Genomic DNA, 26,134 nt, shown 5'->3' on the forward strand with positions numbered 1-26,134 from the left:
CTGATGGCCCAAGCCATCACCTGCCAATCCACAGGAAAGGCCTCCGGGGAGATATGCCATTCAGAAAGAGCCATGGGGCCAGGACTCCAACCCGGGTCCCCTGACTCCCAGCTAGTGCCGTGGGACCCACTCCGGGTCGCTGGGCTGCCTCCCTTGGGGCAGAGGGGGTGGGGCAGCAGGTGAGGCCGGCAGGCAGCCCTGGAAGGAAGAGGAGGCTGGGGACAAACAGCTGGCAGGTTGTGAACCCAGCTTCTGTGGGTGAGTGACAGTCTGCTTAGGTGGCAAGGGGCAGGGGGTGCCCCGGACCCCCAGCCCCAGGTAGTCTGCTGCATCCATGAGGGGCCGGGAGAGGGAAGAAGATGGGGCGACAGACTGGCAGCCGGCAGGAGAGAGACGAAGATGGTGCCAGGGAACAGCGTGGCGGGCCAAGGCGCCCTGGGAGCCGGGAAACAGCTTTGGGGAGAAGCGGGGGGCAGGGAATAGGGGGGTCTATTCTGAAGCTGGGGGAGCAGAAGATAAGGGGCCGCAGAGAGGGACGGGCGTGGCAGTCGGTCAGGCCTCCGAGGCGGCCCGGGGAGGGGGCGGCCCGTCAGGAACGCGGCGTCGGGTCGTGTGGGCGCCTCCCGGTCAGAAGCCACAATGGCAGCTCGTTAACAGCGCAAATTAAGGACTTTGTCAATTACCTCTGAAGGCTGCACCGGGCGGATTAAATGCTTTTAAAAGTGCTGCCGATGGAAAGGGGCGACTAAGAAACCTCTCCCGGCACAAATCCCTCCTCTACCGGGCAGAAGAGGAGGCGGGGGCTGAGGCAGCACGGGGCGCGCCCGGCAAACGCGGGCGATCGGCCGGGAGCGCGGCAGAGCGCGGAGCCGCTGGTACTCGAGACCGCGGCGCCGGCGGCTGCCGCGGCGGCGGAGACCCCCATTCAGCCCGCGGGCCGCCTGGGCTGGGAGGCGTCGGGCCGGCTCACCGTCCGCGAGCGCCGGGACACAGGTCTACCGACTGTGGCCGAAGCGCCCCCAGAGCCGGCTCGCGGGTCGGGGTCCGGAGGGGGCGGTCCCTGGTGGCTGGAGACTCCGGGACTGGGCGCACTGGCCCCGGGGTCCGGACTCAGACCTCGGAGACCGGCAGGGGACGCACGCCGGCCGGCCCACACCCCAGGCCCAGCCCGGGTCTCAGGGTGAGCCCAGCGCCCTGAGGGGGCCAGGAGGAGCGCGGCGCCGCTCCTCAGACACGCCCGACGGCCCATCCCGGGCGCCCACGGGGCCCGCCCGGCGCCGCGCCCCCCGCGCACGGTGAGTTGGCGAGGGTCCGGCCCGGGAGGAAGTTTGCGAGGAGGCGGCCCCAGGGGCTCTCGGGCCCCTCCGGAGCCGGCGAGGGCCTGGCTGCCCGCGGCTGTTTACTGCCCTCCGGGCTGGGCCCGGGGGTCTGGGCCGGTCTGCCTCCTCTCTATTAGGCTTTGGGGAGGTGGAGTTTATCGCCGTCCGCAGTGTGTGCGTGTGTGTCAGAGGGAGACCGGGGGAGCAATAAAAGGCAAAGAGAGTACGAGACAAAAAAGACACGGAGATTGAGAAAGAGGAAGGGAGGAGGGAGGAGGGAGGAGGGAGGCGGGAAGAGGGAGAGGAGCGCGCAGGGGGAGGCGCGGGAGGCGGGAGCGGGGACGGCGCGCAGCGCGAGCGGCGGGCAGGCGGCTGGCTGCCGGCGGCTCTCGCGCTTCCGCTCCCGCTGTCGCCCGCACACACCCGCGCACACGCCGGCAGGCACACACACTCGCACACCCGCACACGCACGCCCGCTGGCCCGGGCCGCCCCGGCGCTGGGCACCGAGGCGGGAAGCCGGCGAGCAGAACGCGCCCCTCGTCCGAGCCCGCGCCCACGTCGGCGCCTTTGCGCTCCGCAGCGGCGCGCCTCGCCCGGCGTCCCCACCAGTCCTGCCGGAAGATGGTCAACGACCGGTGGAAGACCGTGGGCGGCGCTTCCCAACTTGAGGACCGGCCGCGCGACAAGCCGCAGGTACGCGCGGCCCGGATCGCGGGGACATGGGGCGGTGGGCGAGGCAGTGGCCTCTCTGGCCTGCGGGCTGGGCACCCGGGCTGGAGTTTGGGGCGTACCCCCGTGAGGCTCGACAGGCCCGGGTTGGGGCGGGCACCCTCCTCTCCTCCTCCTCTATAGGAGGCTTGAACTTGAGGTTCGGGCTGTGGATGGGGGCGGCACCCCTGCAGAAGCCCCTTTGCTCCACAACGGACTCAGGTGCACATCTGCGCAGAGGCAGTAGGGGACCTACGGAGTTTACAGTGTCACCGGCCCTTAAGTGTGAGTCTCCGTTTCCTCACCTCTACAATGGGCATCTGAACCACTAAAGTATTCACCCTGAGCACCCCCTGTGCTAGGCGGCTGGCATGCGCCCCATCACCCCCATCTCCTCTGAATCCTCACACTTTAGCCAGCCGACCCCCGACCCCATACAGTAGAGAATCAATAAGTATTTGCCTCATGTGAGAACCCTGGATATTGTGATTCTCCAGCTTTAAGACAAGGAAAGTAAGACTCAGCGAGGGTTGCTTCTGCCCGAGGCTATGCAGCTATGCTGGGATTTGAACCTGGATCCTTGGGCTCCAGGTCTGTTCATTCCACCCTTCCTGCTGCCTCTTCAGGGGCAGTGGAGGGTGCCCAGGGCTGTGGCCTGGAAGGGGGTGAGGGCAGAGCTCCAGGGCTGGCCAGAGAGGGGGCTGGAGATGGGAAGCTGAATGGAGGGGCAGCCCTGAGGCTGCCCCAGGCTGGGCTGCCAAGGGACTGGGGCAGGCAGGCGAGATGAGGAGTCCGCTCAGCAAGGAGAGGAAATAATGGAGCTGCCCGTTTTAAATTTCAAATTTCTCCCAGACAGATGTCATTGGGGAAGGAACAGTTCTTGTTTGCAGTGGCAGGAAGGGGGTGGCAGGGGCGGGCCTTGGCGGCCCCTCACTCCCAGGAGCGGCAGCCTGCGCATTCTGTCTGGAGTGACACTGCCGTGGCATGCCTCCACACTTTGCAAAGCCCTTTCCCAACCGTCTGCACAATCTCACTTTCTGCAGCAGCCTGGGGGCTAGGCAGGGATGCACATGCCCACGTCACAGGGGGATGGTAGCTCAGAGAGGTCGAGGCATGCACCCAAGTCACACAGCATGTTAGCAGGAGAGCAAAGATTCAAAGCCAGGTCTGACCCCAAGCCTCTCCCAATGCCTTCCCGGGCTGGTCTATTCCTCTGTTAAATCAGGTGAACACCCAAGCCAGCCCCAGACAAAAAGTCCTCTCCTGCTGGGATCTGACTTTCTCCCAGCTTAGCAAGAGCAGTCTTACCTCCTCGACTTGTTCAAGCCATCTCCAGCCTGGCCCGCTCTCCCTTCCCGTTAGTTTCCTTACAGGTACTGGTTGCTTGTCATCTTGTCCTTTGCCAGCCTCTGGTCCCACACCAGACTGCCCATTTCCAAACCTTTGCTGTCTCATCTTCCCCCAAACACACACACACACACACACACACACACTTCACTCAGGAAAATCCTACATATACTTCAAAACCTACTCAGATGCCACCTCCTCCAGGAAGCCCTCCCTGATGCCTGGTGGCTCTGCCTTGAAGTCCCAGCAGCATTTAGCCTGTGCTTCTCAGCTGCCTTTATCTCTCCCTGCCATGTTCCCTAGCCTTGAGTCCCTATTCCATCAGGAGCTCCCTGTGGACATGCACTCCTTCTGGGCCCCCATCCTGAGGTCTCCCCCTGAGTCCAGTCTCCTGTCCTTCCATGCAGCTCAGGTTGGGAGCTGAGGGATATTTGCTGAATTGAACTGCATGAAGCCCTGCCAGGAGGAACTGTGGGAGAGGAGCCAGCAAGTGCTGATGTGTCTCAAGGGGAGGTGGCTTCTGGGGGATCTACTTGAAATGTGGCTTTAAGGCCTCCTGGGTAGGCCCCAGCCTCTCCGCTGCTTCCTGGAAAATATATTCCAGCTGACACCAGGCCAGAGCCCAGCCGTCTGCCCCTTGGCATTGGAGGCTGCCGAGCGCTTGTGGTCCTAGAGGCCTGGGCCAGTATCAAGCACCACTTCCCCACTCCACTCCTTTGGTGATCCAGCATATAGACAGGCTGCCCTGTGCCAGCTCCAGGCTTGCCTGAAGATTCAGATACGAGACCAGTCCTTTCCTGTGCCCACTGTTGGAAGAGAGAACCTCACCTGCCCTAGTTCCCTTGGGCCTGGCCTTCTCTCCTCCTCTGCTTCTCCAATAGTTTCATCTTGACTATTGACATGCTGTGTGACTCTGGGTAAGTTACTCCCCCTCTCTGAGTCTGGGCTTTACCATCTGCAAAACAGGAAGAGCAATCCCTGCTTCCTCCTCACTTCACAAGGGCTGTTAACGAGGGCCGAGTGAAATACTGGTGTGCTTTGCAAACTGTAAAGCTCCATGCACCCTTGAGGAGGGTCGCTCTTAAAGTACCCTGTCCCTTTTTACAGGCTGTCAGCGTCCCGATCCCCCCTTTGCCTACCAGGGAAAGCAACTTGACCACCCAGTTCCCTCCAGAAGGGCCTGGCTGAGGTTCTTTAACAGGGCACTTCCTCCAGAAAAGACGCCAGTGCCACACTCTTGAGTGCCAGCTGGGTTCATTTGCAGATCTCTCCTTTCTTAGTCAAACCACCCTGGGAGGTTGGCGGCAGGAACGATCAACCCATTTGACAGACGAGGAAACTGAGGCTAAGAGAGCCGCAGCCAGGACTCGAACCTGGGTCCTCCAGCGTGGCCGATGAGCCTTATTGGGAAGATGCAGGGAGAGACGCTGACTGCCCTTGACTCAGCTCACTCAGGCATATTATGTAATTCCCAAGGAGAGGGCTCCAGCGCCCAGTGTGTGATCCCAGGGCATGCGCGGCACCCAGTGCCATTGAAGGGCCTGCATCCAAGTGTTGCTGTTTCAGGGACAGCCTTAGGCCGGCTCTGTCCCAGGCCTGTCTGGCCTCAGCTCCTCATTGGCTGGGTGACGTTGGACAAGGTGCCAACTTCGTGAGAACGTCCCTTCTCCCCTTGCAGAATGAAGGGGCTCTCACAGCCTTAGGGCAGGAGATTACGGTGGAATATTTGCCAGGAGTTTGGAGTTGCTCAGATAAAAGGATCTAGAAATAGACATGATTCTCCTAGTCTTGGAGTGTGGGGCAGGAAGTCACCCTGTAACCTTCTCCCCTGTTGCGGGGAAGGGAGGGCTTTTTTCTGAGCAGTCCCTGAGTCAAGCCACTCCACAGGGAGGTCGACCTCTGAACTATCCCAGGCCATGTCTCCTAATATTTTCAAAACTTTGAAAAATATTCCAGAAAGGAAAAAAATATTCTCGTTGGGAAGTTCTTCTTGATGTCTAACCTAAAGCCTGCTGCATTTAATTCACTCAGTGACTATTTATAGAGTCCCTGCTTCATCTAGGAGACGTAGCTGTGAACCTGTGCCTCGGGAGCTTAGAGTCTCATGGGAGGGACAAACTCACATCGTGGGATTATTACAAACCACGATGGGCACTAAAAAGGAAACAATACACGCCTCTGTTGTCTTGTTGCCTGGGGTTTGGGCTGAGGTCACTGTGCCTGGGTTGAGAGAGAAGGAGGGTGAAGTAAGTGAAGAACAGGGGCTACAAGTCAAGGACTCCTTCCTTCTCCTATTTCCTGCGCCCCTCCTCTGGCCACGGGCTGCCCCACGGAGCTCACCCGCTAGCCCAGTGGTGTGGCTGTGATGGGGAGGCCAGGATGCCAGGGGAGGCCAGGGGTGGGAGTGCAGAGACCACTTCCCTGGGGAGGTGATGCTTAAGCTGAGCAGCATTTGCCAGATCTGTGCTCCAGGGACACCAAGGTGTGTTGGGGGAAATGACAGAAGCCAGGCAGGTGCAGAGAACCACCAGGCGGAGGCTGGAGGAGGGCAGCTATAGCTGAGGCTGGTATGGGGGAGGCGGGGTGGGACCTGCTCCTGGGCCTCCGCAGCCCTGGAGGGGTCTGAGCACGAGTGTCCTGGGCCCTTTGCCATCAGGAGCGTCCCTGGCCGCCGGGTGGGGAATTGGTTGGCGGGGCCGGGAGGAGGCAGGGGGGCTAACGAGGAGATGGTTGTGGTGATGTAGGAGCAGATGACGGGGCTTGGACCAGGGCAGGGCTGGGGGCGTGGGGACAGAGGGGACCAGGGGATTAGAGGAGGTGGAGTGGACAGAGCCAGGTGCTGGCTGAGCGCGGGGGTGAGGGAGGGGAGCACAGGGAGGTTTTGGAGGGGGCGGCTGGTGAGGCTGGTACCATCCCCGGGTGGGAATCGCAGGAGGGCTCAGGTGTGGGGTGGAGTGAGCCTGGTTTGGGGCTCCGTGGGCTGGAGGCCTGGAGCTGTGGGGGGTGGGGAGGGTGAGCAAGACCCTCACAAGAAACACCTGGAGACCCTCCCGCATCTGAAACGGACCCGGAGCTGAGTGCTGTCGGGGGAGTGACCGAGCTTGGGTGGCTTGGAGCCTCCGGGAGGGGGCAGATGTGAGCCGCTCCCAGACCCTTCTCTTTGTCCCCTAGAACACCTCTGGCCACTCCCCCCAGGGCCTTCCCGGTGGCCTGAGGCTTCAGATGGCCCTCAGCATAGGTCACATTAAGAGGCAGGACAGGGCTTCCCTGGTGGTGCAGTGGTTAGGAATCCGCCTGCCAAGGCAGGGGACACAGGTTCGAGCCCTGGTCCGGGAAGATCCCACATGCCGCGGAGCAGCTAAGCCCGTGCACCACAACTACTGAGCCTGTGCTCTAGAGCCTGCGAGCCACAACTACTGAGCACGCGTGCCTAGAGCCTGTGCTGCGCAACAAGAGAAGCCACTGCAATGAGAAGCCCGCGCACAGCAACGAAGACCCAAGACAGCCAAAATTAAATAAATAAAATAAATGAATTTATTAAAAAAAAAAAAAGAGGCAGGACAGGGCACTCTTCCTCAGGGCTCATAGAACAAGTCCCAAGTCTTTGGGACCCCAGAGTTTTGAGCAGAACATCCAGCTCCTCATTTTAAGGGGTCTCTGGGATCCCCCTTCTGCCAGGGTTAGGGGATCAGAGTCCAGCCCAGGTCAGGAGTCATTTGCCTGGCCGTGGGAGCAGATGTGGGCTCCTGGGGAGAGGCGAGGAAGACTTCCCCAGGGGCTCTAGGCTGGGCAGGGGCTGGGCTGCCTGCCCCCGACATGATCCATGAGCCCATGTGCAGCTCTGAGTCCCTGCTGGGCCCAGAGCACACACCACGTCCCCCTTGGATTTCCCAATCCAAAGCCGCACAGTGTGTTTCTGCCACGATGAACAGCCATGCTGCCAGTGGCTGGGGTGTGCCTAGGAGATGGGGGGCTGGGAGCAGCCTTGCCTGGCCTCCCCCAGGGGGGAGACTTTCTTCTTCCCCCTTTGGTACAAGGAGTGTAGTCTCAGCCTACCCAGGGGACCACGACCCAGCTTCCTTAAAAAGCAAAGAAGAAGAGGGGGTGCGGGCTGGGCGGAGCACGGTGGCCGTGAGCCTCTTCCTCCAGAGCTCTCCTGGCCTCCGCCAGACCCCATGGCCACCTCTGGAGGCTGGGAACTCGGAGGAGGCAGCTGGGACGGACGCCACCCCTCCACCGAGGCAGCTCTGGGGCTTCCTGCCCCCCACCTCCCCGGGCACGAGCCCATCTTGTCCTCCCCTTGGCTGGGACTTCCTGGGCAGCCTTGGACCGGGGGCCAGCACGGGGGGTCACACAGGGGACAAAACCACACCTCTCCAGCCGGGAGCTCACACGGGTGTTTAGTACCAGCAGTGGGTCTCAGACCCTGGTTCCTCTGAGGCTCACCGCCTGGGATACCTTCCCGATCTCCAGGCACCTTGCCCCTGAGAGGCGGGGGCCCTGTGTGCATCCTCCCGCCTCCCGCAGATCCCAGGGGTGTGGGCACCCAGTCTTCCCCAGCCCAGGGCTGATGAGTAAGCGCCAGACCCCCGCACGCTCCGCTGGGCTGCTCACGCCTGAAGCCCCCCCTTAGCATCTCGGGCAGATTTCTTTGCAAGGCACGTAAGCGGCAGCCTATAAAAGCGAACAGCACTTCATGTTTAAGGTGATCTCTGAAGACTGATTCTCCTCTGCTGAGTGGCCTGTTTCATCTCCAGGCTCGTCGTCCCCCTGCCCCTCAGGGGACACCTTGTAGCCTTCTCCAGCCCCTCCCCTCCCTTGTGCCCTCTGTCTTCCCGCCAGGGACCAAGGGCCTGGGTGGAAGCGGATGCCGAGAGGGCTGGGATCCCGGGACACAGGAGGGACGAGGCCGGCCACTCTGCCTCGCCAGCTGGGGACCTTAATGCTCTTCAGTGGAGGACGTCGCTCAGAGCAGCTCGGGGCAAGGTGTCTCCCAGCGGACTCCGGGAGGAGCCTGACAGGGACTCACTTGCTGACACAGGGTTTGTCTCTCAAACCCCAGTCACACTTCTGGCAGAGGCGGGAATGGGGTCAGATGGCTCAGCAAACAGTCTCGGCACAGATGGGCGATTCCGGAGTCACCCGGGCCTGGGTTCAAATGCTGGCTCTACCGCTTGCCTCCCTGTGACCTTGGGCAAGGGTCTTCTCTCTCTGAGCTTCAGTTTTCCCATCTGCAGAGTGAATCCAGCCACAGCAGGGGGGTGTTGGAGGTTTCAGTGGCAGGAACACAGTACGCGCTCAAGGATGAGCGGTGATGAGGCAGTGCCTGCCCGTGTGGAACGTGCTGACCTGCAGTGACAGGGATGGGGCGGCCTGGAGGTGGCCTTCATTCTCTGCCAGGCCATGCCAGGTGGGCACAGGGCTCAGCGTGGAGGTTATGGCCTCTGCCCTGCCAAGCACCGTAGGTCCCAGGGCCTTTGCCTCCTCCCCAAGCCAGCAGGGTCACAGAGAAATGACCTGGTCCATCTGTCTGTCCCTCCGTCAGTCCAACAACCAGCCGCTCTGCGCCTTTTGTGGGGTGGAGGGGCTCATGGTCTAGGGCAGGTTTCCTGGACCTGGGCATTGCGGGTCCCCAAGTCCCAGATTTCCTTGTATCCACAGCTTTCATCAAATCCCCAAGTCCCCAAGGGGATCCGTGCCCCCAAAGAGGGTAAGAATCACAGTCTACGGGACATGCGTTCCCTCAGGGCAGGGCTGGGGTGATTTTCCCTCCTTGTCCCCCAGTCAGGGACTGGCTTGGAGCCTGGCTCACAGGGACCCCGAGGAATATTGAACGGGTGTTTGAGTGAATGAATGAAGTCAAATTGGTAAATGCCACCGTGGGGGGAGGGGGGGCTGTGGGAACACCGAGGGAGAGCTCCACCCATACCGGGAGAAGGGCTGAGGAAACAGTCCTGGAAGAGGTGACATCCAGCTGAGCCCTGAAGGAAGAGATCAAGTTTAGGCCGGTGGAAGAGAAGCAGAGGAAGCGGATGTCTCGGGCTGGGGGAGCAGCCTGTGCAGAGCTGATGACACCTTAGGGTCTGGCTGGAGTAAATCGCGTAGGTGTGGGGAGCCCAGGATGGAGGTGCCCCCCGGGCCTGGGCAGGGGTGGAGAGGGGAAGGGTGGAGTGTTGAATCCCATCACTGCAGCGACAGGCTAAGGAATCCTCTCCCTCATGTTGCCAACAACACAGACCCCCTCCTTCCTCCTCCTCTGGTGCCAGGTAGGAGATTCAGGAGTGACTTGTAGAATTTGAATTTATGGAAAAGAAGCTGTTTGCTCTACCATATTTTCTCATAGTAAGACGCGGGATGTAAGAGGCTATTTTATATATCACCGAGAAAGAAAGGAAAGTTGTCAATTACAATTGTAAGATTCCCCCCAAACGTCGGAGACGTTAAAATACGAAGGGAAAGAAAATAAAACAGGGAAGGTACGTCCTAGCATCAGTGACACAGAAATAGCACTTTGGGTGGAAAATAAAAAACCCAACACCTCCAGATGCTCTGTGCACATTGATCATGAGATAGTAAAAGCCGCTAATATTTATTGCCTAAACACAGCATGACAGGCACGGCTCCAAGTGCTTTAATATACTAATCCGTTTAAAGATGTGTCTTGGATTCAGAAAGTTGAAAATGTGGGGGAAATTCAGTGGTAGGAGTTGCCTGGCCCTGGGGAGGAGGCAGGAGGCTGAGGGTCCAGTCTGAGCTCTGCTTCTAATCTGCTGTGTGACTGTGGGCAAGCCCCTGGCCCTCTCTGGGCCTCAGTCTCTCCGTGTGTCCAATGCTCAGTGATCGCTTTGCAAGTTCCTTTTGGGCCATGCGTGATTCGGTCTAGCGAGTCTGGATTTGCTATACATCATGGTGCCTCCTTTACTTACAAGCTGCACTGGGTTCCAGCTTCCTTTGTACTTAGTCCCTACTGGGTCTGGGGGGTGGAGGGGGTGCTTTGTGAAGAGGTGGGGGGAGGAGGAGGAAGGAGAGGAAAGGGGGAGGGGAGATGCTCAGGTGGCCACCCTCTGCCTGGGGACTTGTGGCAGCCTTGTGCGCCTGCAACGGCCTCAGGACTCAGGATGTGGGTGCTCTGGGTTGAAAGGGACCTTCAGTGACGGGCGCCCGTGACCCCAAGGCACTCATTCTGCTGAGACAGCGCAGTGATTTGTAGCATCGCTGCTGCCACTGTTACAGCTCTCTTCCTGAGTCTGCACAGCAGGTACCTGCATATGGGGTGGGCATGTCATTATTGCCCCCATTTTACAGATGAGGACAACAAGGCTTGGGGGGGTGAAGTCCCTCACCCAAGGTCACCCCGCAGGAAATGACAGCTTGGGGACCTGAGTCCAGCCCGTCTGGCTGCAGAGTGGGAGTCTCTACCTCCCGCCCTTACCAGACCCAGGAGGGCTCCACGTGGGGAGATGTGCCTACCCCAGGCGGGCCACGTGGGCCAGGACAGGGGCAGCGAGGGAAGGGTGCCTCTCTCTCCATCAGTCTCCCCGGCTCTGCCTCTGTTTCTCTTGTCATCCTCTCCATCTTTGTCTCCCTACAACTTTCGCTCTCTCCATCTTGCTATCTTTGGTGTGTTCCTGTCTCTGTCTCCCCTCTGGGACTCTGTTTCTCATCTCTGTGTGACTCCCTTCCCCCGTCCCCAAGAAGGGGACCCTCTGAGCCTCGTCCAGGCCTCACAAAGGCCAGAGGCCCCATCCTAGGGCTGTCTGGGCCCTCCTCACCGGGCAGAGCTGGAGGCCCCGGTCTGCCCCTGATGCTGCCCCCTCTCTCTCCCGTCTGTCCCTCTGTCTCTGTGTCCATGTGCCTCGGGCTGGCCCACAGCGGCCGAGCTGCACTTACGCGCTGTGCACCGTGCTGCTATCCCTGGCCGTGCTGCTGGCCGTGGCCGTCACCGGCGCCGTGCTCTTCCTGAACCACGCCCATGTGCCGGGCACGGCGCCCCCGCCCCTCGTCAGCACCGGGCCAGCCGGTGCCAACAGCGCCCTGGTCACCGTGGACAGGGCCGACGCCTCGCGCCTCAACATCCTCATCGACCCACGCTGCCCTGACCTCGCCGACGGCTTCGCCCGCCTGGAGGGCGCCCAGGCCTCTGTGCTGCAGGCGCTGAGCCAGCGCCAGCCTGAGCCGTGGCTGGCGGGGCAACAGGAGCGGGAACTGCTGGACACCTTGGCTGACCAGCTCCCCCGGCTGCTGGCCCGGGCCTCGGAGCTGCAGGCGGAGTGCGTGGGGCTGCGGAAGGGGCACAGCGTGCTGGGCCAGGGGCTCAGCGCCCTGCAGAGCGAGCAGGGCCGCTTCATCCAGGTAAGGGTGGGCTCTGTGCCTCGGGGTCTGGGCAGGGGTGGCGGGAGTCAGGGGCACGCCGGCCCGCTGGGTGCCTGAGGCCCGCGGCATCACTCAATCCCCAAGGGCCCCGGGGCCAGGGACTGTGGCCATTCCCATCCACGGACTAGCAAATGAGGCCCAGGCAGGTGAGAGTGTCATCCGAGGCCACACAGCTGGTGTGGCCAGGATTCAAACCTTTACCTGAACGCCTTCCTGGTGACCTGGGTATTTGTGTAGCATCCACGGCGTCCAACAGTCGAGTCAAATCCAGGGCTGCAGGGGCTTCCCAGGCGCTCCAGAGCAGGTGAGACACCGGCAAGGCAGGACGTGGCCTCCGTCAGGCTAATGGAGGTTCAAGGTCATGTGGCTCGTCAGTGGCAAGCCCTCCCCCCAGTTGTGCCACGTGGCCAGAGAGAGCTGCACCCCCTCCCCAGATCCCCCCGTTCGCTGCCATTTGATGCCCACAGCTTTCCAGGGAAGGAGGGACCAGTTGAGGAGCTCAACCAGACCCGCAGACTGTCCTCACCACCTCCACCCCACCCCCGCGCCCGCCCCCTCCCAGAGCCGAGCCAGGTCCCAGCAAGCACCAGGTAGATCTGGGTGAAGGTTTCCAGCACTGACCACGCCTTGTGCACCAGCAAGAACTTCCCCCTTCATAGGATTGGAGATCCAGTATCATCTCATTGGCCCTCTGCCATTTTCCAGAAGAGAAAACTGAGGCCCAGAGTGGGGCAGTGATTTGTCCAGAGTCAGGCCTGGCATCTGGCCTCTGGAGCGCCGCCCAGCCTCCAGCCCTGTACCCCATGCCCCCCGTGACTTAGGTCCTTCGGGACTGGGAGGGGAGCCCCACCACTGCCATTGGTCCCAGCCCCTTCCAGACACCCGGGGTGACCAGGCGTTTGGTCACCCAACAGCTCAAGAGCAGTGGACCTTTTCCCTCCCTCTGAAGGCTGCAGCTGGAGAAATTACAGTCTTCCTCATCCTGTCTGTGACTGATGGGAAGGCGGCTTCCCCATCCTTGGGTGGGGTGTTCAGCTGCCCTCCTGCTGCCCCCCGCTCCATCTGCAACATCCTCACCCTCGTCTGCAGAGCTCGGGGAGACCTCCAGACGTTTGGGGGGCTCTGGGTGCCCCACCCCACTCTCCACATGGCTCAGCCCCTGGTCAGCCAGACCCGCCCTCAAACGCTCACCCTTAGGGCAGGGGTGGAGGATTGGGGGCAGGGGCCCGGGGTCTCCCACCCACCCACCCATGCGGAGGCCTAGAGCTGCTCCTGTGAGACTAACAGTTCTGGGACCCAGCAGTGCCTTGGCTTCCCTGATATATTTACTTCTCACAAGAATGTTTAATTTGACTCATTTCCCACAGACTCCAGGTGATTTCAGAGACCATGTGTCTTGCACAGTTAGGTCACCATAGCTCCTAGTTCCCCTTCTACAAGCTGCCCAGACCCTTAGCTGATCAGCGCAGAGCCAGGTTTTTCAAAGCAATGGCCGGAGTCTCTTCTAACATATCTTGTTAAAAGATATGTCCCTAGACCTCACCCCCAAACCCCGCCAGGGCCCCAACAGTTCAACAAGCACCCACCCGGGTGACACATGCGCACGGATGTCGGAGGCCCGCTGGCCCAGGAGCGGAAGAGCTGAGAGGTTCTGTCCTCACGATTGGAGTCAGCACAGTGAAGGCTCCACCAAGTACCAGCTGTGGGACCTTGGGCATGTCAGGTGCCCTCCCTGGGCTGGGCCTCCTCACCTGTAACACAGGGATAGCACAGTCCATACCTGATAGGTTGCTGGAGCTCGTGGCTGTACAGGGCTCGGCTGGCGTATGGCACGTGAGAGGGGCTGTTTGCATATCAGCAGCTCTTTTATTATGATGGTGGAAATTGTCTGTAAACTGAAGTTTCAGCCCATGGGGGACCGCCACTGAAAATCTTTTTTTGGGTCCACACCGGGTGTTAATAAGCACTGTGCAGCACAATAGCCCTAGGAGGTGGGGATCATTACCCCATTCTACGGAGTGACAGACTGAGGCTTGGCGTGGCGAAGTGCTTTGTTTAAACTCAAACCACTGAGAAGTGCTGGAAGCAGCAACTCCGATTTCACTGCCTCTAAAACCTGCCAATCCCTCTTTAATGCATCTGTGCGGCTCAGCGAGCAGGGACTGACTTTCCCCATTAATTCCGGGCATGTTTATATGTACATTTTCAACTTTAATCATTTGCTGGTTTAAACTGAGGTCTTCCTTGCCCGTTAGCAAGAGCCAGCCGTGCCTGAGTTTCTCGAGCATGTCTGCATTGTCACAGAAGGATGGGCAGTACTGATTCGACTTAACCAATGCACCCCGTGATCTTTGCTGCCCACACCCTGCAGGGTAGCCCCCTGCCCCCTGCTCCCTGGGGCGGCCCGCATCCCTCTGCAGGGCTCCCCCAACAGGGCCTGTCTACTGGACCCTGCAATAGAGCCCAGGGAGAAGCCCACCACCCTGCCCCGATGCTCCCGCCGTCCCTCTCAGAGCCTCTCCCCGAGGCCTCAGCCCCACTGAATCATCTGCTCAGTCGAGGAGAAACTGACAGGGCAACTAAAAGCTTTGCAGGGTCTCTGCTTCCAGACGAGCCGAGAATCATATTTTGTAAACTGCCGGCGCTGTAAATTTCTGCTTTCCTTCTTCCAACGAGCTATTATTATCTGACAAGTGACGGATTCAGTGTGTAAAACCCAGCATGCTTCCACGCTCGCTGGCTGCAGCCTGCCCGTGACCCTGTCTCCCCTCCTCCGGGTCCCATAGCGCTCCTTTCCCGCCAGGCAGCCCCGGGGGACCTCTCCTTCTGGGCCTCAGTTTCCCCATTTGTAACAAGCGTATGACACCTCAAGCCCTCCCTCCTGGCAACACTGTGGGGGGCAGGTGAAGGGGTGGACGCCAGAGGGCCCTGGAAAGTCAGAGCCATGGGGCATGGGTGGGAGTGCAGTCCCCAGGGCCCCACCTGTCCAGTGCAGACCCATCACCCCTGCCTTCACAGCCTCGCTGGGGGGTCAGAAGAGACGTTGGGTGAAGGTGTTTTGTAACCTGGAAGGTGCCTTGCAGTGAGGTGGGCACCCAGGTACTGAGTACTGAGTGCCTGCTGTGGGCCCCACGCTGTGCTAGGTACTCCCCACGTTGTCACCGGTCCCCATAGCACTTGGGCTCGGGAGGCCAGGTTAGCCCCGTTTTGAGGCTTGGTTAATCACTCACCCGCAGCTGTGTAACTGGCCAGTGGGTGAGTTGGGGTTTTGAGCAGCAGGGCCCCCTTTAGTCAGCTCACTTGGGCTGAAGGCACAGAACTGGATGAAAAACAGGGCCTGGGGGCAGCGGGGGCACAGGTGTCTGCTGAAGCCACTCTGTCTCCTCCCACCCGAGCCCCTGCCCTCTGAGCAGTGGGGCTGAGACAGCCTCAGATGGGGGCCAGAGTAGGGCAGGGGCTGCCATCCCACCAGGAGCCCACCTCCACCTTTGGGACAGCTGTGTGCCCACCAGAGCCCCTGCCACCCTGGCACTCCGCCCACCCCGGTGCTCCACCCTCCCAGAGCCCCACCCACCCGGACCTCCACCCACCCCGGAGCTCCACCCACCCCTGTGCTCCACCCACCCGGAGCTCCACCCACCCCTGTGCTCCGCAGCTTCTCTCCGAGAGCCAAGGCCACATGGCTCACCTAGTGAACTCCGTCAGTGACGTCCTGGACGCCTTGCAGAGGGACCGAGGGCTGGGCCGGCTCCACGTCAAGGCTGACCTTCAGAGGGCGCCTGCCAGGGGATCGCGGCCCCGGGGCTGCGCCAACGGTGAGTGGGGTGGGGCTGCCTTCCTTGGGTGACCTGGGTACTCAGGTTCGTCCCCACCTGCCCCACTAACAAGGAAACACTGCTGCTGTTTGCTGAGGACTTCCTGCTGCTAGGCAGCACTGAGCGCCCTACCTACACCCTCCTGTTGACCCCTCTCCCAGCCTGATGAGGCGGAGCTCATTGTACCCATTTTCCAGATGAGGAAAGTGAGGCTCAGAGAGGGTGCTCACTCACCAGATTCACCCAGGGAGAGGCAGGACCACGGTCTGACCCCAAGCCCAGTGCTCTAGAGACCACTTGACATTGCTGGATGGACAGACAAGTCAGAGAGACCCGGGGACGGCGCGGGGGGCCGTGGCGAGGGGACACGGGTGCCAGGCCCAGTGCCCTGACGGCCTTCCCTGTCTCAGGCTCTCGGCCACGCGACTGTCTGGACGTCCTCCTGAGTGGACAGCAGGAGGACGGCGTTTACTCTGTCTTCCCCACACACGACCCCGCTGGCTTCCAGGTCTACTGTGACATGCGCACTGACGGTGGTGGCTGGACGGTGAGTCTCCGGGGCTGTGTGGCCAGCTCGGCCAGGCCCCGCTTCCTTTGGGCCCTGCAGATGGTCAGGGCAGACCCTGGGGTGACCCAGGAGGCTGTGCACATGAACCTGGGGTGCTCTGAGAGGCTTCTCACCCAGCCTTCCACCCTTGGCCTGAGCAGAGACCCTGGTGGTCTCCTGGCAAGGAGCCGTCGTGATTTCCTTGCACCTTCTGGTTCCTGCCTGGGAGGGAAGTGGGAGCAATGGAAAGGCAGGGGTGAGACAGCCGTAGGTGGCCCTGAGACCTCCCCTGTGCCAGGAGAAAGGGGTGGAGGTCGTGGGGCAGAGGCCCTGGCTTGAAGACCTAGGGGTCATCAGATCTGCCAGCTGGGAAGCCCCTTCTAGAGCAGGGTCGGCCCACTGGTCTCCCACGGTCTCTGTCGCAATTGCTCAACTCTGCCTTCGCGGGGGCGGGGAACGTAGCCACAAAGCAAAAACGCCTGGGGGCTGCATGGTGGATGCAAGGGTGAGGGCGACATCGTTCACCATGCAAGCAGGAGGCGAGACGGGGAGGCCTGAGCGAGGCGGGTGGGCGGGGGCAAGCAGATTCTCTCGGGGGGCGGAGCCTGCTGTTAGGAGCTGGTGGGAGAGCCGCTGAGAATCCCCCGAGGACCCCGAGACGGATACACCTCTAAACCCCTCTTCGAGCTCCAGAGGAGAGAGTTTAAGTGTACTGGATCACATTCTGGGCCTAAAAGCGCTTTTGTTTTCCTAACTCGGAACATCTGAGTTATGGCCTTTGTGTCTGGGAACCCCTCGGCGGGCAGAACGGCTCCAATGCACCAGTCAGAGCCCAGAAATCAGAGTTAAGGGTTAGGACAGGCTAAATGAAACACCAAGACGCCGGCCTGGGCCATGCATCTTCCACTCCAGTGGACTTGAAGCCAGTCTCCTGGGAAGTCAGTCAGGATCGTGGCCGGGAGGCGGGTAATTCCTCGGGCCCAGGCTTCGGGGCCAATTAGAGGGGAGTCGATGAGCTGCGCCGGCCTGCTCAGCCCTCCCTCTAGGACATCTGGATCAGCTGGCCTGGAAGAAAGGCCATTCTCAGCTGAGAAGTGCTTGCGAGGCCGAGAGACGTTCATATCCATTTGGGATTCCATCAAAAGCAATCTCGTCCCAGATACCTCTGGGCGTCTGTCAGGCTTACCTCCCTGCCACACGGAATCGCTCGGAAACCCAATTGCTTGGGAGGGAGCTGGCCGCCGCCTTGCTGGACCCCGATACCATCCATCCTCATTAGGCTCCACATCCAAGCTGCCAGGCCTCAAGTGCCAACACCGGTGGACAGGACGCCTGGGGCCGCACACGTCAACCGGAGCCTGCTTCCCAGAGAGCCGGCCGCGCCTGGGCGAGGATGTGGCTCGGCGTCCCTGCACCCTCAGGGACACTTTACAGTTCATATACCACGGCCCTGCCTGGCACTGCGCCAGCCCTCCTCCAGCCCCTGGAGGCCAGCCGGGCAGCCTCAGAGAGGGCAAGAGCCACCCAGCAAACACGCAGCCCAGCCTCACGCAAGTCCGTGGGACTGACTGTCACACGGTGTCACTTGTCAGTTCATGGACTCAACCACAGGGCGCCAACCACAGGCCAGAAGATTCCACAGCAAGCTGCCGGCCGGGCGGGGAGCTGGGCGCATCCGCTGACTTGTGTGAGGGCTGTGGAGCCCCTCACGCCACCTGGGGTTACCAGAGAGGCTTCTGCACTGGGAGTTTGGAGCTCTGGGAGATGAGGCAAGAGCAGTGTTGCAGGCAAAGGGAAAACGTGCGGGGTCAGCAGGGAGGTGGCAGGGCTTGTTCTGGGACCGCGGTGGCTCCGTTCCGCTGGTGTGTGGCGCTCGCGGGGCCAGGGCCAGGTGGAGAGGCAGGCAGGGCCTGGGTCGAGTGGCTTCTGCAGGTGCAATAGGAATCGGGCTTTTACCTGGGGGGCAGAGTGGGCTCCTGCTGCCCTCAGAATTTCCCCACGGAGGGAGTGACCCAGAAACGAGGGGCTGAGGGGTGGAGGGGGCGCGTGAGTTCCGCGGGCCCTGAACCTTTGCTGAGGGTGTGGGAGTCGCCACGTAGGAATGAGGTCGGGGACAGATGGACACACGCCTCAAGGTGGCCTTTCTGCTGATGTGGCCACTGGCCCTGGCTGAGCCCCAGCCCTGCTCTACACTCACCAACGACCCCAGTGACCCAGGCCACAGAGGGTCACGCTGATCAGCAAGGCCACTCCTGAACCTAAGACGTACACCCAACCCCACCCCTGCCCCAGAAAAGAAGGGGGAAGGCAGGAAGGAAAGGCCGGCCCCTGCTGACCTGTGACCCTGGGCAAGGGGCCCAGCTGGGTCGCCAGGTCCTTTGGTACAAGGCCTCCCGGGTCTACCCCTCATGCTCCCTTTTTGTACCTGTCACAGGTGCAGCTAAGCAATCGCTGCCCAGGTGTTACCTGTCTGTGTCCCAGCCAGGCTTGCGCTCCGCAGGGCAGCGACTTGTCATCTGGCGGCCACTGCAGCTCAGGGGTCTGCGCGGTTCCCGCACACCATCTGTGCTGCCTAAATACTTGCCGGACAGGTGACTGTCGGCATCTTCTGGCAGTGTAACTTCACCTTACGGATCCTCACTTTTCTCATCTGTTAAATGGGTTAATGTAGGGCTCTTCATGGTGGGAACAGTCAGAATCCTCCACAGGGTGCTCACCGGTAGGGAAGGAGCAGGGGAAGGGGGAAGGGACAGCAGGGGTCCACGGGAGCCCTGAGGAATCTGGCTCCACCCTGCAGGATCTTACAGTCAAGCAGTGGTTTTTTTTGTTTTTTGGGGTTTTTTTTGCGGTACGTGGGCCTCTCACTGTTGTGGCCTCTCCCGTTGCGGAGCACAGGCTCCGGACACGCAGGCTTAGCGGCCATGGCTCACGGGCCCAGCCGCTCCGCGGCACGTGGGATCCTCCCAGACCGGGGTACGAACCCGCGTCCCCTGCATCGGCAGGCGGACTCTCAACCACTGCGCCACCAGGGAAGCCCTCAAGCAGTGTTTTTAAAGGGGAAGAAGATTCGTAAAATCAGAGGCCAAATTTCCTCATTTGGAAGGTGACGCATGGGACGAAGCAGCCGTTTCCAGCTCATCTCCCCGGCCCTGTGGGACTGGGAAGGTCACCTTCCCTCTTGGGGCACCCCCTTCCTCGTCCAGCCAGTGGGGTGGCCCTTGTATGTCACGTGGCCACATTTCAGGGCCTAGGGAACAGGGTGACCATGCCCAGGGCCCCATGTGTGTTTTATGGTTGGAAGGAGGGTCCAGCCCGGCCTCAGCAGACTGGGTCCCCTGCTGTCCTGCCCCGAGGCACAGCCTTGTCCCCACCAAGATCCGCCTCCGCTGTGCGGCAAACTGGGCCTGATTGCCAAGCCCTCATCTTTGCATAATCACCAGCCGGGGCCAGAGAAATCGGGTCCAGTTCAGCATCTTCCACAGTGGGGACCTGCGATAGGATTGATTCTGCTCTGCGCCCCCACGCGGATCCACCGCGAAGCCAGCTTCCCCAGCGCCATGAGCGAGTGGCCCGAACCTGCGTCCTCTGCCAGGCACTTTACTGCCTTGCGGGGTCGGCGGCTCAGATAGGCCTCTAATTGGCCCCACTGCGAGAGAAACCCTCCCCTCCCACCGTGCCCATTCCTGCCCTACCTGAGCTCCCCAGGTGGGAGGAAAATCCTTCTCTCATCTAAGAAGCCGCCACCTGAGCAGAGCCCAGCCCAGCTGGGGGATCAGGCTCCGGACAGATGAAAAGCTCCCCAGCCCCAGCCAGCATGCCTCGGGATGTGCTGGGGGTGCCGGGACTTGGGAGTCCACCGGGGGTGCTGTCTCCTCCCTGTGTCCCACAGGCTGTGGTGGCAGGAGGACCTGCCGTGACATCAGTGCCCCAGGCTGTTGTCGGCTCCGAACTGCTCTGGGGAGTCCTCGGAGGCCTGCACACGCTGACAATGACCACGGCGACTGGTGACAGCACCCCTCTGGTCCTTGACCCATGAGGTCAGAGAAATCTGCCTCTGTCCGGAGCAATTTGGATTTCTCAAGCTTTGAACGTAGACGGGGTGATGCACGTGGAGCTCGGCCCAGGGCCTCGGCATCTGATAGATGGCAGCTCTGAGCGGTGTTTGCCAGGAGCCGGCAGGCACCGACTGCCAAGCCTGGGAAGCATGGCGGGGAGCCAGGCCCAGGGGTACCATTTGCAGTCAGAAACAAGGAGTGGGCCCACTTCCTTCTGGGCTTGGCACCTGGTTCTGAAGGGGAGGGAAGGTAGACCTACTGTGCTCCGTCCCCCCCACCCGCACCGCGCGTACACCTTTTTCTTCATTGAGTCTCTGCCGTGATCCTGCAGGGGTCACCAAGGCGTTGCTGGTGGGGCCTTTCTACAGAGAGGGAAGCTAAGGCTCAGAAAGGTCCGGGACTTGTGCGGAGTCACACAGCCCCGGAGAGGCAGAGCCGGGATATGAACCCAGCTCGGCCTCAGTCCAGAAAGCGTGCTCTTGCCGCCAGCCCAGGCAGCGGGGCTGGGGGGGGGCGTGCTATCCAGAGGTGTCCAGAAGGGATTTGAGGGGTCACTGTCTCCCGGGAAAGCGGGCAGAGTCTCCCCAGGGGCCGCCCTTGAAGGGCTGTGTTTGCTCACCTGTCCAAGTTCTCTACGCTTTAGAGACAAGAACCCGCCTCTACCACAGCCCGCCGCCCCTCCTCACGGGATCGCCTGCTCGGGAGGCCTGGGAAGCTGGCGGACGCCACAGCCACACAGCCAACACGATTCTGCCCGTAATTGGTTTCTGCAGCAGCTTCACCAGAGTTGAGGGAAAATCTCAGATGCTGCTTCGTGGGGACACTTCTCAGGCGGCAGAGACACACCCTCCCCATCTCGTAGCGTTTGGACCCACCCCGCCTCTATCTCTTGCGCCTCAGCTCCTCTGACCACCTACCAAGACCCTGCTCAGTCTGCAGTTCAGCTGAGCATCTCCTCCTCCAGGAGGCCCTCTAGGAACACCCTCCCACCCACCCCAGCAGGTGGCTCATCCTCCTCTGAGCTCCCAACAAATGTAACAACAATTGTTACCCTTACGGAATGCCCCGTATCAACCAGCACATTTATACTTGCGGGTTGGAGCTGTCATAATTCCCGTTTTACAGATGAGGAAACGGAAGCACAAGGATCAAAAGAACATGCCAGGTTGGGAGCTGCTCTACCCTGAGACTGCTGGCTTGTGCATCCGTCCATCTCTCCTGGGGCTGTGAACTTTCTGAGGGCCAGAGTCCCGCATGAGTCCAGGCACACCGTACGGGGTCTGGAGCAGCAAACCCGTCATTTTGCAGAAGACAGAAGCCAAGACTTAGATGCTCATCCTGCCTGTTGGCTGGAGTCTGGCTAGAACTCGAGTCTCCTGAGTGCCAGCCCAGGGCAGTTTTTGGAGCAGATCTGGCTCAGCTATGATAAGGGCCACGGGGGCTCATGGGTGTAGGGGAGCAATGTCCACCCGATCAGCCGTGGGGTGCCCCTCGGCTGCTCTCAGTCTTTGTGTACCGTCAGTCTCTCCTCTTCTGGTCTCAGTGGGCCCCCACCTTGAGGCACCCCCATTCAGCAGAGGTCACCCCACCTCTCCAAACCTTACTCTTCTCATCTGCCAAAAGAGGGCACGAGCCGCTCCCTCCCGGGCTGTGGCGGGGAGGGCTGTGACTGTCCTTGAAGGCACCGGGGTGACCACACAGCCGGGCCCCGACACTCGGGAAGACTCCACACTCTGGGCCGCGTGGCAAACAAGAAGCAGGTCGGACAGGGCCCGTCTGAGGAAGGGGCCCCCGGCAGAGACCAGACCTGCAGAGCACGAGACAGGCCCCGGGAGCCCGTCTGACACACACGGGAGAGTCAGCCGCTCTGCTGCACCCCCTGTCTCCTGCCACCCCAGTGCAGCCGCTCCTTCCTTTGAAACCGCCCGGCACCATCTGCAGGACCGTGTGGGCCCAGCGCGCCCCTGGCAGAGCCTCACGAAGCGGCACTTGGAAGACGCCGGGCAGCAGGCTGCTGGCTTCTGAGAATCCGTACCAAGAAAACGCACCCCGTCTGTCTTCCCACTCGTGGCACCTGCCCAAGAGGCCGCGGAAGCGTTTCTACATCAATCACTTTGCAGCCGGAACCCTAGGGAGAAGGCCCCAGGAGCCAGACTGATGAATGTTTTAGCCCTAAAATTAACAGTTAGTTTCCCTACCTTTCCCCCACTTTTTGCCTAAGTGGGGACCCCTGTTCTGTGGGCAGCGTGGAGGAGGGGGATCAATCCTTTCCTCGCTTCCCTCTTCTTATCTGGCGGATCCTTGCTCTGTGGCTGAAGGCCTTCTCGTTGGTGACATCCTGCCATCTGGCGTCCCCTGAAGTCCAGCTGGTTTCCAGGAATCTGAAGCCACAGCTGCAGTTCACCCTGAGCCTCTGAATCAGAGGAGGCACGCTCCTGGGAGCCTTGCAGGACCCGTGGATGAGCTGTGCCCTGTGCTCACTTGGAACATGCTTCCGCTGACCACGATGCACTGCGATCGGCTCGAGGGCAAGGCCAGGGTTTCGAGTCTGAGATCCCAGCCAGGGCCCAGCATGCTCTGTCACTCAGCGTTTGAACCAAGGAATCAGGGCAGCCCGTGGCAAAGGCCGGCAACATCAAACTGCGTGTTGTGCTCCGTGGGCAGGTGGGGAAATCAATTTAATGGGTTGTGATCGACATTATTTTTTTAATCAAATAGAGTGGAATAGAATAGAACAGGATAGAAAATATTAGTGCCTATTCATCTTAAAGGCATATATCCTTTGGGAAGCTTTTGTTTCAGATACGAACAGCTGTGAGTGTATGTGTCGTGATGAGAACTGCATTTCCCTGGACCACGGTCCAAAAGTCTAAAAGCCACGCGGCGTGGATGTGTCTTCAAGGGGTGGTTCATGCTTCGTTACCACTCAGGGTAAAGCGCCCGTGTTAGCAAACGATGCTGTGGTCTCTGAGCTGCTGCGGACTCGAGCCATCTCGGTGGGATGCCTGCCGCTCGTGGCTGACTGCAGATACCTTCCCAGGTGGAGGAGAAAGGCAGGGAGGCCCAGGTGGCCTTGAACGTGCGCTCATCCCCTCTGATCATACACCCAGACCGAGCTCCAGCAGGGGCCCTGCCTGTTACTGGCGCCCAGCCCCGCAGGGCAGAGGGAAAGAGGGGCCGAGGACGGTGGCTTAGAGGTCAGCTCTTGCCTTGAGAGGCCTGGCGAGGAGGCAAGGGGGCAGGCTTGGGAAGCCCTGGCCAGTGACAAGTGAGAGCGTGGACGTGGGGGTAGGACATTGGCCTCCGGGTGTCCAGCCTGGCCTCAGGCTGAGGGGTGAGGTGTGGCTCAGACTGCCCACTCACGGCCACCTAACTTCTGGCCAGTTTCTGTCTCCTGTAACAAGGAGGGGGCCCAGGGGACACAGAACCAGCCTCCCAGGGTTAGGGTAAGGACGTGCGTGTTGCCGGGCAGGGAAGACTTACGCCGAGCATATGTTGTGGTCAGCTCTCAACCCCAGCCGGTCTTGGCCACTCTGCCCGTCCGTCCCCATTTCTGGGGTTCGGGTCCTGCCCGTGCCTGGAAGCGTGGTAACCCCACTTCTACTTCATAATAGCGGGAACAGGAACAACAATACCGATGGCAATACTACTACCAGCCACTCGGTAATTTATTCCTCGCTGAGGTCCCGGGAGGTGGGCTGGTCAGTGGGTGAGGAGAGCGTGGGGCGGGGCGCGGGGCGGCGGAGGGAGGAGTGATTTTCCCAGACCACACCTTGGGAAATGCCGGGCCCAGGACCCGGCCCTTCCTCAGGGCCACCCTGGATTCCTTCCCAGATGCCGGCCCCGCTGGCCACACGCCACTCGTCAGACCAGTCCTACTTCCCGCCTGGGTGGGGGTCCCCTGAGCCAGGCCTCTCCCCGTGCTCCTCTGCCCCGAGGGCTCTGACTTGGTCTCCCCACCCTGCTCCTGACATGGAGATGCTCAGTGGAACATTTGAGCAAATGAATGAGGCTTGGGGACGTGCCCTGGGACAGGAGGCTCGGGAGGAGAAGGGCCCAAGTCTGGAAGGAGGGACTGGGTGTGGCCTGGGGCAGGGGCCAGGGAGGGGAAGGAGGGGTGGCCCTGGCCCCCTGAGCTTACTCTCGGTGGGTCACCGATGGGGGAGGTGCTGCCGGGGCCCCCATTTTACAGATGTGAAAACTGAGGCTCAGAGAGGTGGGGTAACTGGCCGGTGCTGTAAGGGGCAGAGCCCGAGCTCTAGAGCCCAGGTTTGTAACCACTGCCCCCCCATGCCCCCTCCCCGGCCCCTCCAGCCCCCCTCTCCCCCGCCTCCTCCTGCAGAAACAGGCTCCGCTGTCCGATGTCTTCTCGGGGGAGCATCTGAGCTTCTGCCAGGATCAGGCCTTTCAAGGGGCGCGTGCTCAGGGTCCCGATCTGCAGCCATCAATACCTCTCTCCGCCGGCTCTCAGATCTCCGAGCCTGATCAAATTTCCTTCCGCGCCGGCCCTTCTGAGGGCTTTCACGTGTCAGGGCTGGGCCAGGTTGCAGGTAGCGGAACAAGAAAAAAAGGTGTCACCTCCCTCCTGCCACCTGAGGTCAGAGCTGCCCAAGCGCTGTGACGGATGGGTCCCCGCGGACAGATGCGGAGCTGCGGACAGACGCAGCTCCGGGCGGCTGAAATCCGGCTGCTTAGGGATGAAACGGGCGGCTCGCGGGTGCCGCGGCCAGATCTCTAACACGTCCGGTGTGGGCGCGGATGGGGTGCTGGGGGCGGATGCTGCCTCCCTCTGCAAATGAGCAAGAGAAAGGCTTGTTAGAAAGGGTTGGGGGGCGGGGCGGGGGGCGAGCTGGGAACAGGATTGCCAGTGGATCTTGTAGAGACTCGAGGCAGCTCTGGCCTGGACCAGCGTGGTACTTATTTCAAAGCAGTTTAACCGATGGGATTCCCGACTCCCAAACCAGCAATGTTATTAAAATGAAGAACAGAGGCAGCCGGGCTGCTTGTCAGTACCCGAGTCACACCCCCGCTGGCTGTGGACCCCTGGTCCTCCCCTGAGAGGTGGCCGGGGCTCTGCTTTCCCAAGCCCCCATTCATCCCCTGCCCGGGCTCTTTATAAGGGGGGATGTGCAGTGCGTGACTGCAGCAGGGGCGTATCGAGAGACAGAACTCTGGCGGCCAGGCCTGTGTGTGTGTGTGTGTGTGTGTGTGTGTGTTAGCGGGTTTTAAAAACTTGAGAATGGGGTTTTGTTCAGTTTTGTTTTGACCTGGGAAAAGATATAGGGACCCTTGCTCACCCCCTTATTATTTGACCAGTGAGGAAACTGAAGCCCCAGAAGGGATGGGACCCATCCAGGGTCCCACAGTGGGGCGGCAGAGGTGGGCCTGGAAGCCAGGCTTCCTCCACTGCACCCCAGTCCACTCCGGTTCCCTCTTGAGGGGACGTTTCAGGGCCTGGGGGCATTCGGTCTGTCCCCCCTCGGGCCACCACGAGACTCCTGAGTCCCTGCTCTGCTCTGGGGCCCGGTGGGAGCTGTGGAGGGAAATGGAGGCCCAGCCCCTGCTGTCCCCAAGCAGGCAGGTGAAGGGAGAGTGTGGAGCAGGGGGACGCACGTGGGGTCCTGGGAAAGCTGGAGCTAGCTCTCCATCCTCCTCCTTGCTTTGCAGGTGTTTCAGCGCCGGGAGGACGGCTCCGTGAACTTCTTCAGAGGCTGGGAGGCGTACCGGGATGGCTTCGGCAAGCTCACGGGCGAGCACTGGCTAGGTGAGCCTCCTGATGCCCAGCCCGCGGGGTGGCCTGCCCTCTCCCTGTGCGCCACGCGCTGTCACGTCCGAGCCCCGTCCTCATGTGGATGCCGTCCGGGCCTCCCTGGTGCTACGTGCAGAGGGGGTCAGCACGTCCAGTGTGAAGGAGCTCCACGAGCATGAAACCAAAGGCGGTACGCTCGCGGGGGGGCGTGTCCCACAGA

At 61.0% G+C, this 26,134-nt stretch overlaps 1 protein-coding gene across 1 annotated transcript in view; it reads left to right on the forward strand.

Annotated features, from left to right (window-relative positions):
- Window positions 1–1,869: 1,869 nt before the first annotated feature.
- FIBCD1 (fibrinogen C domain containing 1) overlaps window positions 1,870–26,134 on the forward strand; it is a 33,802-nt gene continuing 9,537 nt past the window's right edge. The window contains exons 1-5 of the mRNA XM_030838546.2: window positions 1,870–2,013; window positions 11,248–11,727; window positions 15,404–15,563; window positions 15,974–16,110; window positions 25,833–25,929. Of these exons, the coding sequence (XP_030694406.1) occupies window positions 1,942–2,013; window positions 11,248–11,727; window positions 15,404–15,563; window positions 15,974–16,110; window positions 25,833–25,929 (946 nt within the window). The 5' untranslated portion in view covers window positions 1,870–1,941. The remainder of the gene's footprint in view (window positions 2,014–11,247; window positions 11,728–15,403; window positions 15,564–15,973; window positions 16,111–25,832; window positions 25,930–26,134) is intronic.

The sequence above is a fragment of the Globicephala melas genome, chromosome 6 (genome assembly GCF_963455315.2).
Source record: "Globicephala melas chromosome 6, mGloMel1.2, whole genome shotgun sequence".
NCBI classification, from domain to species: domain Eukaryota; kingdom Metazoa; phylum Chordata; class Mammalia; order Artiodactyla; family Delphinidae; genus Globicephala; species Globicephala melas.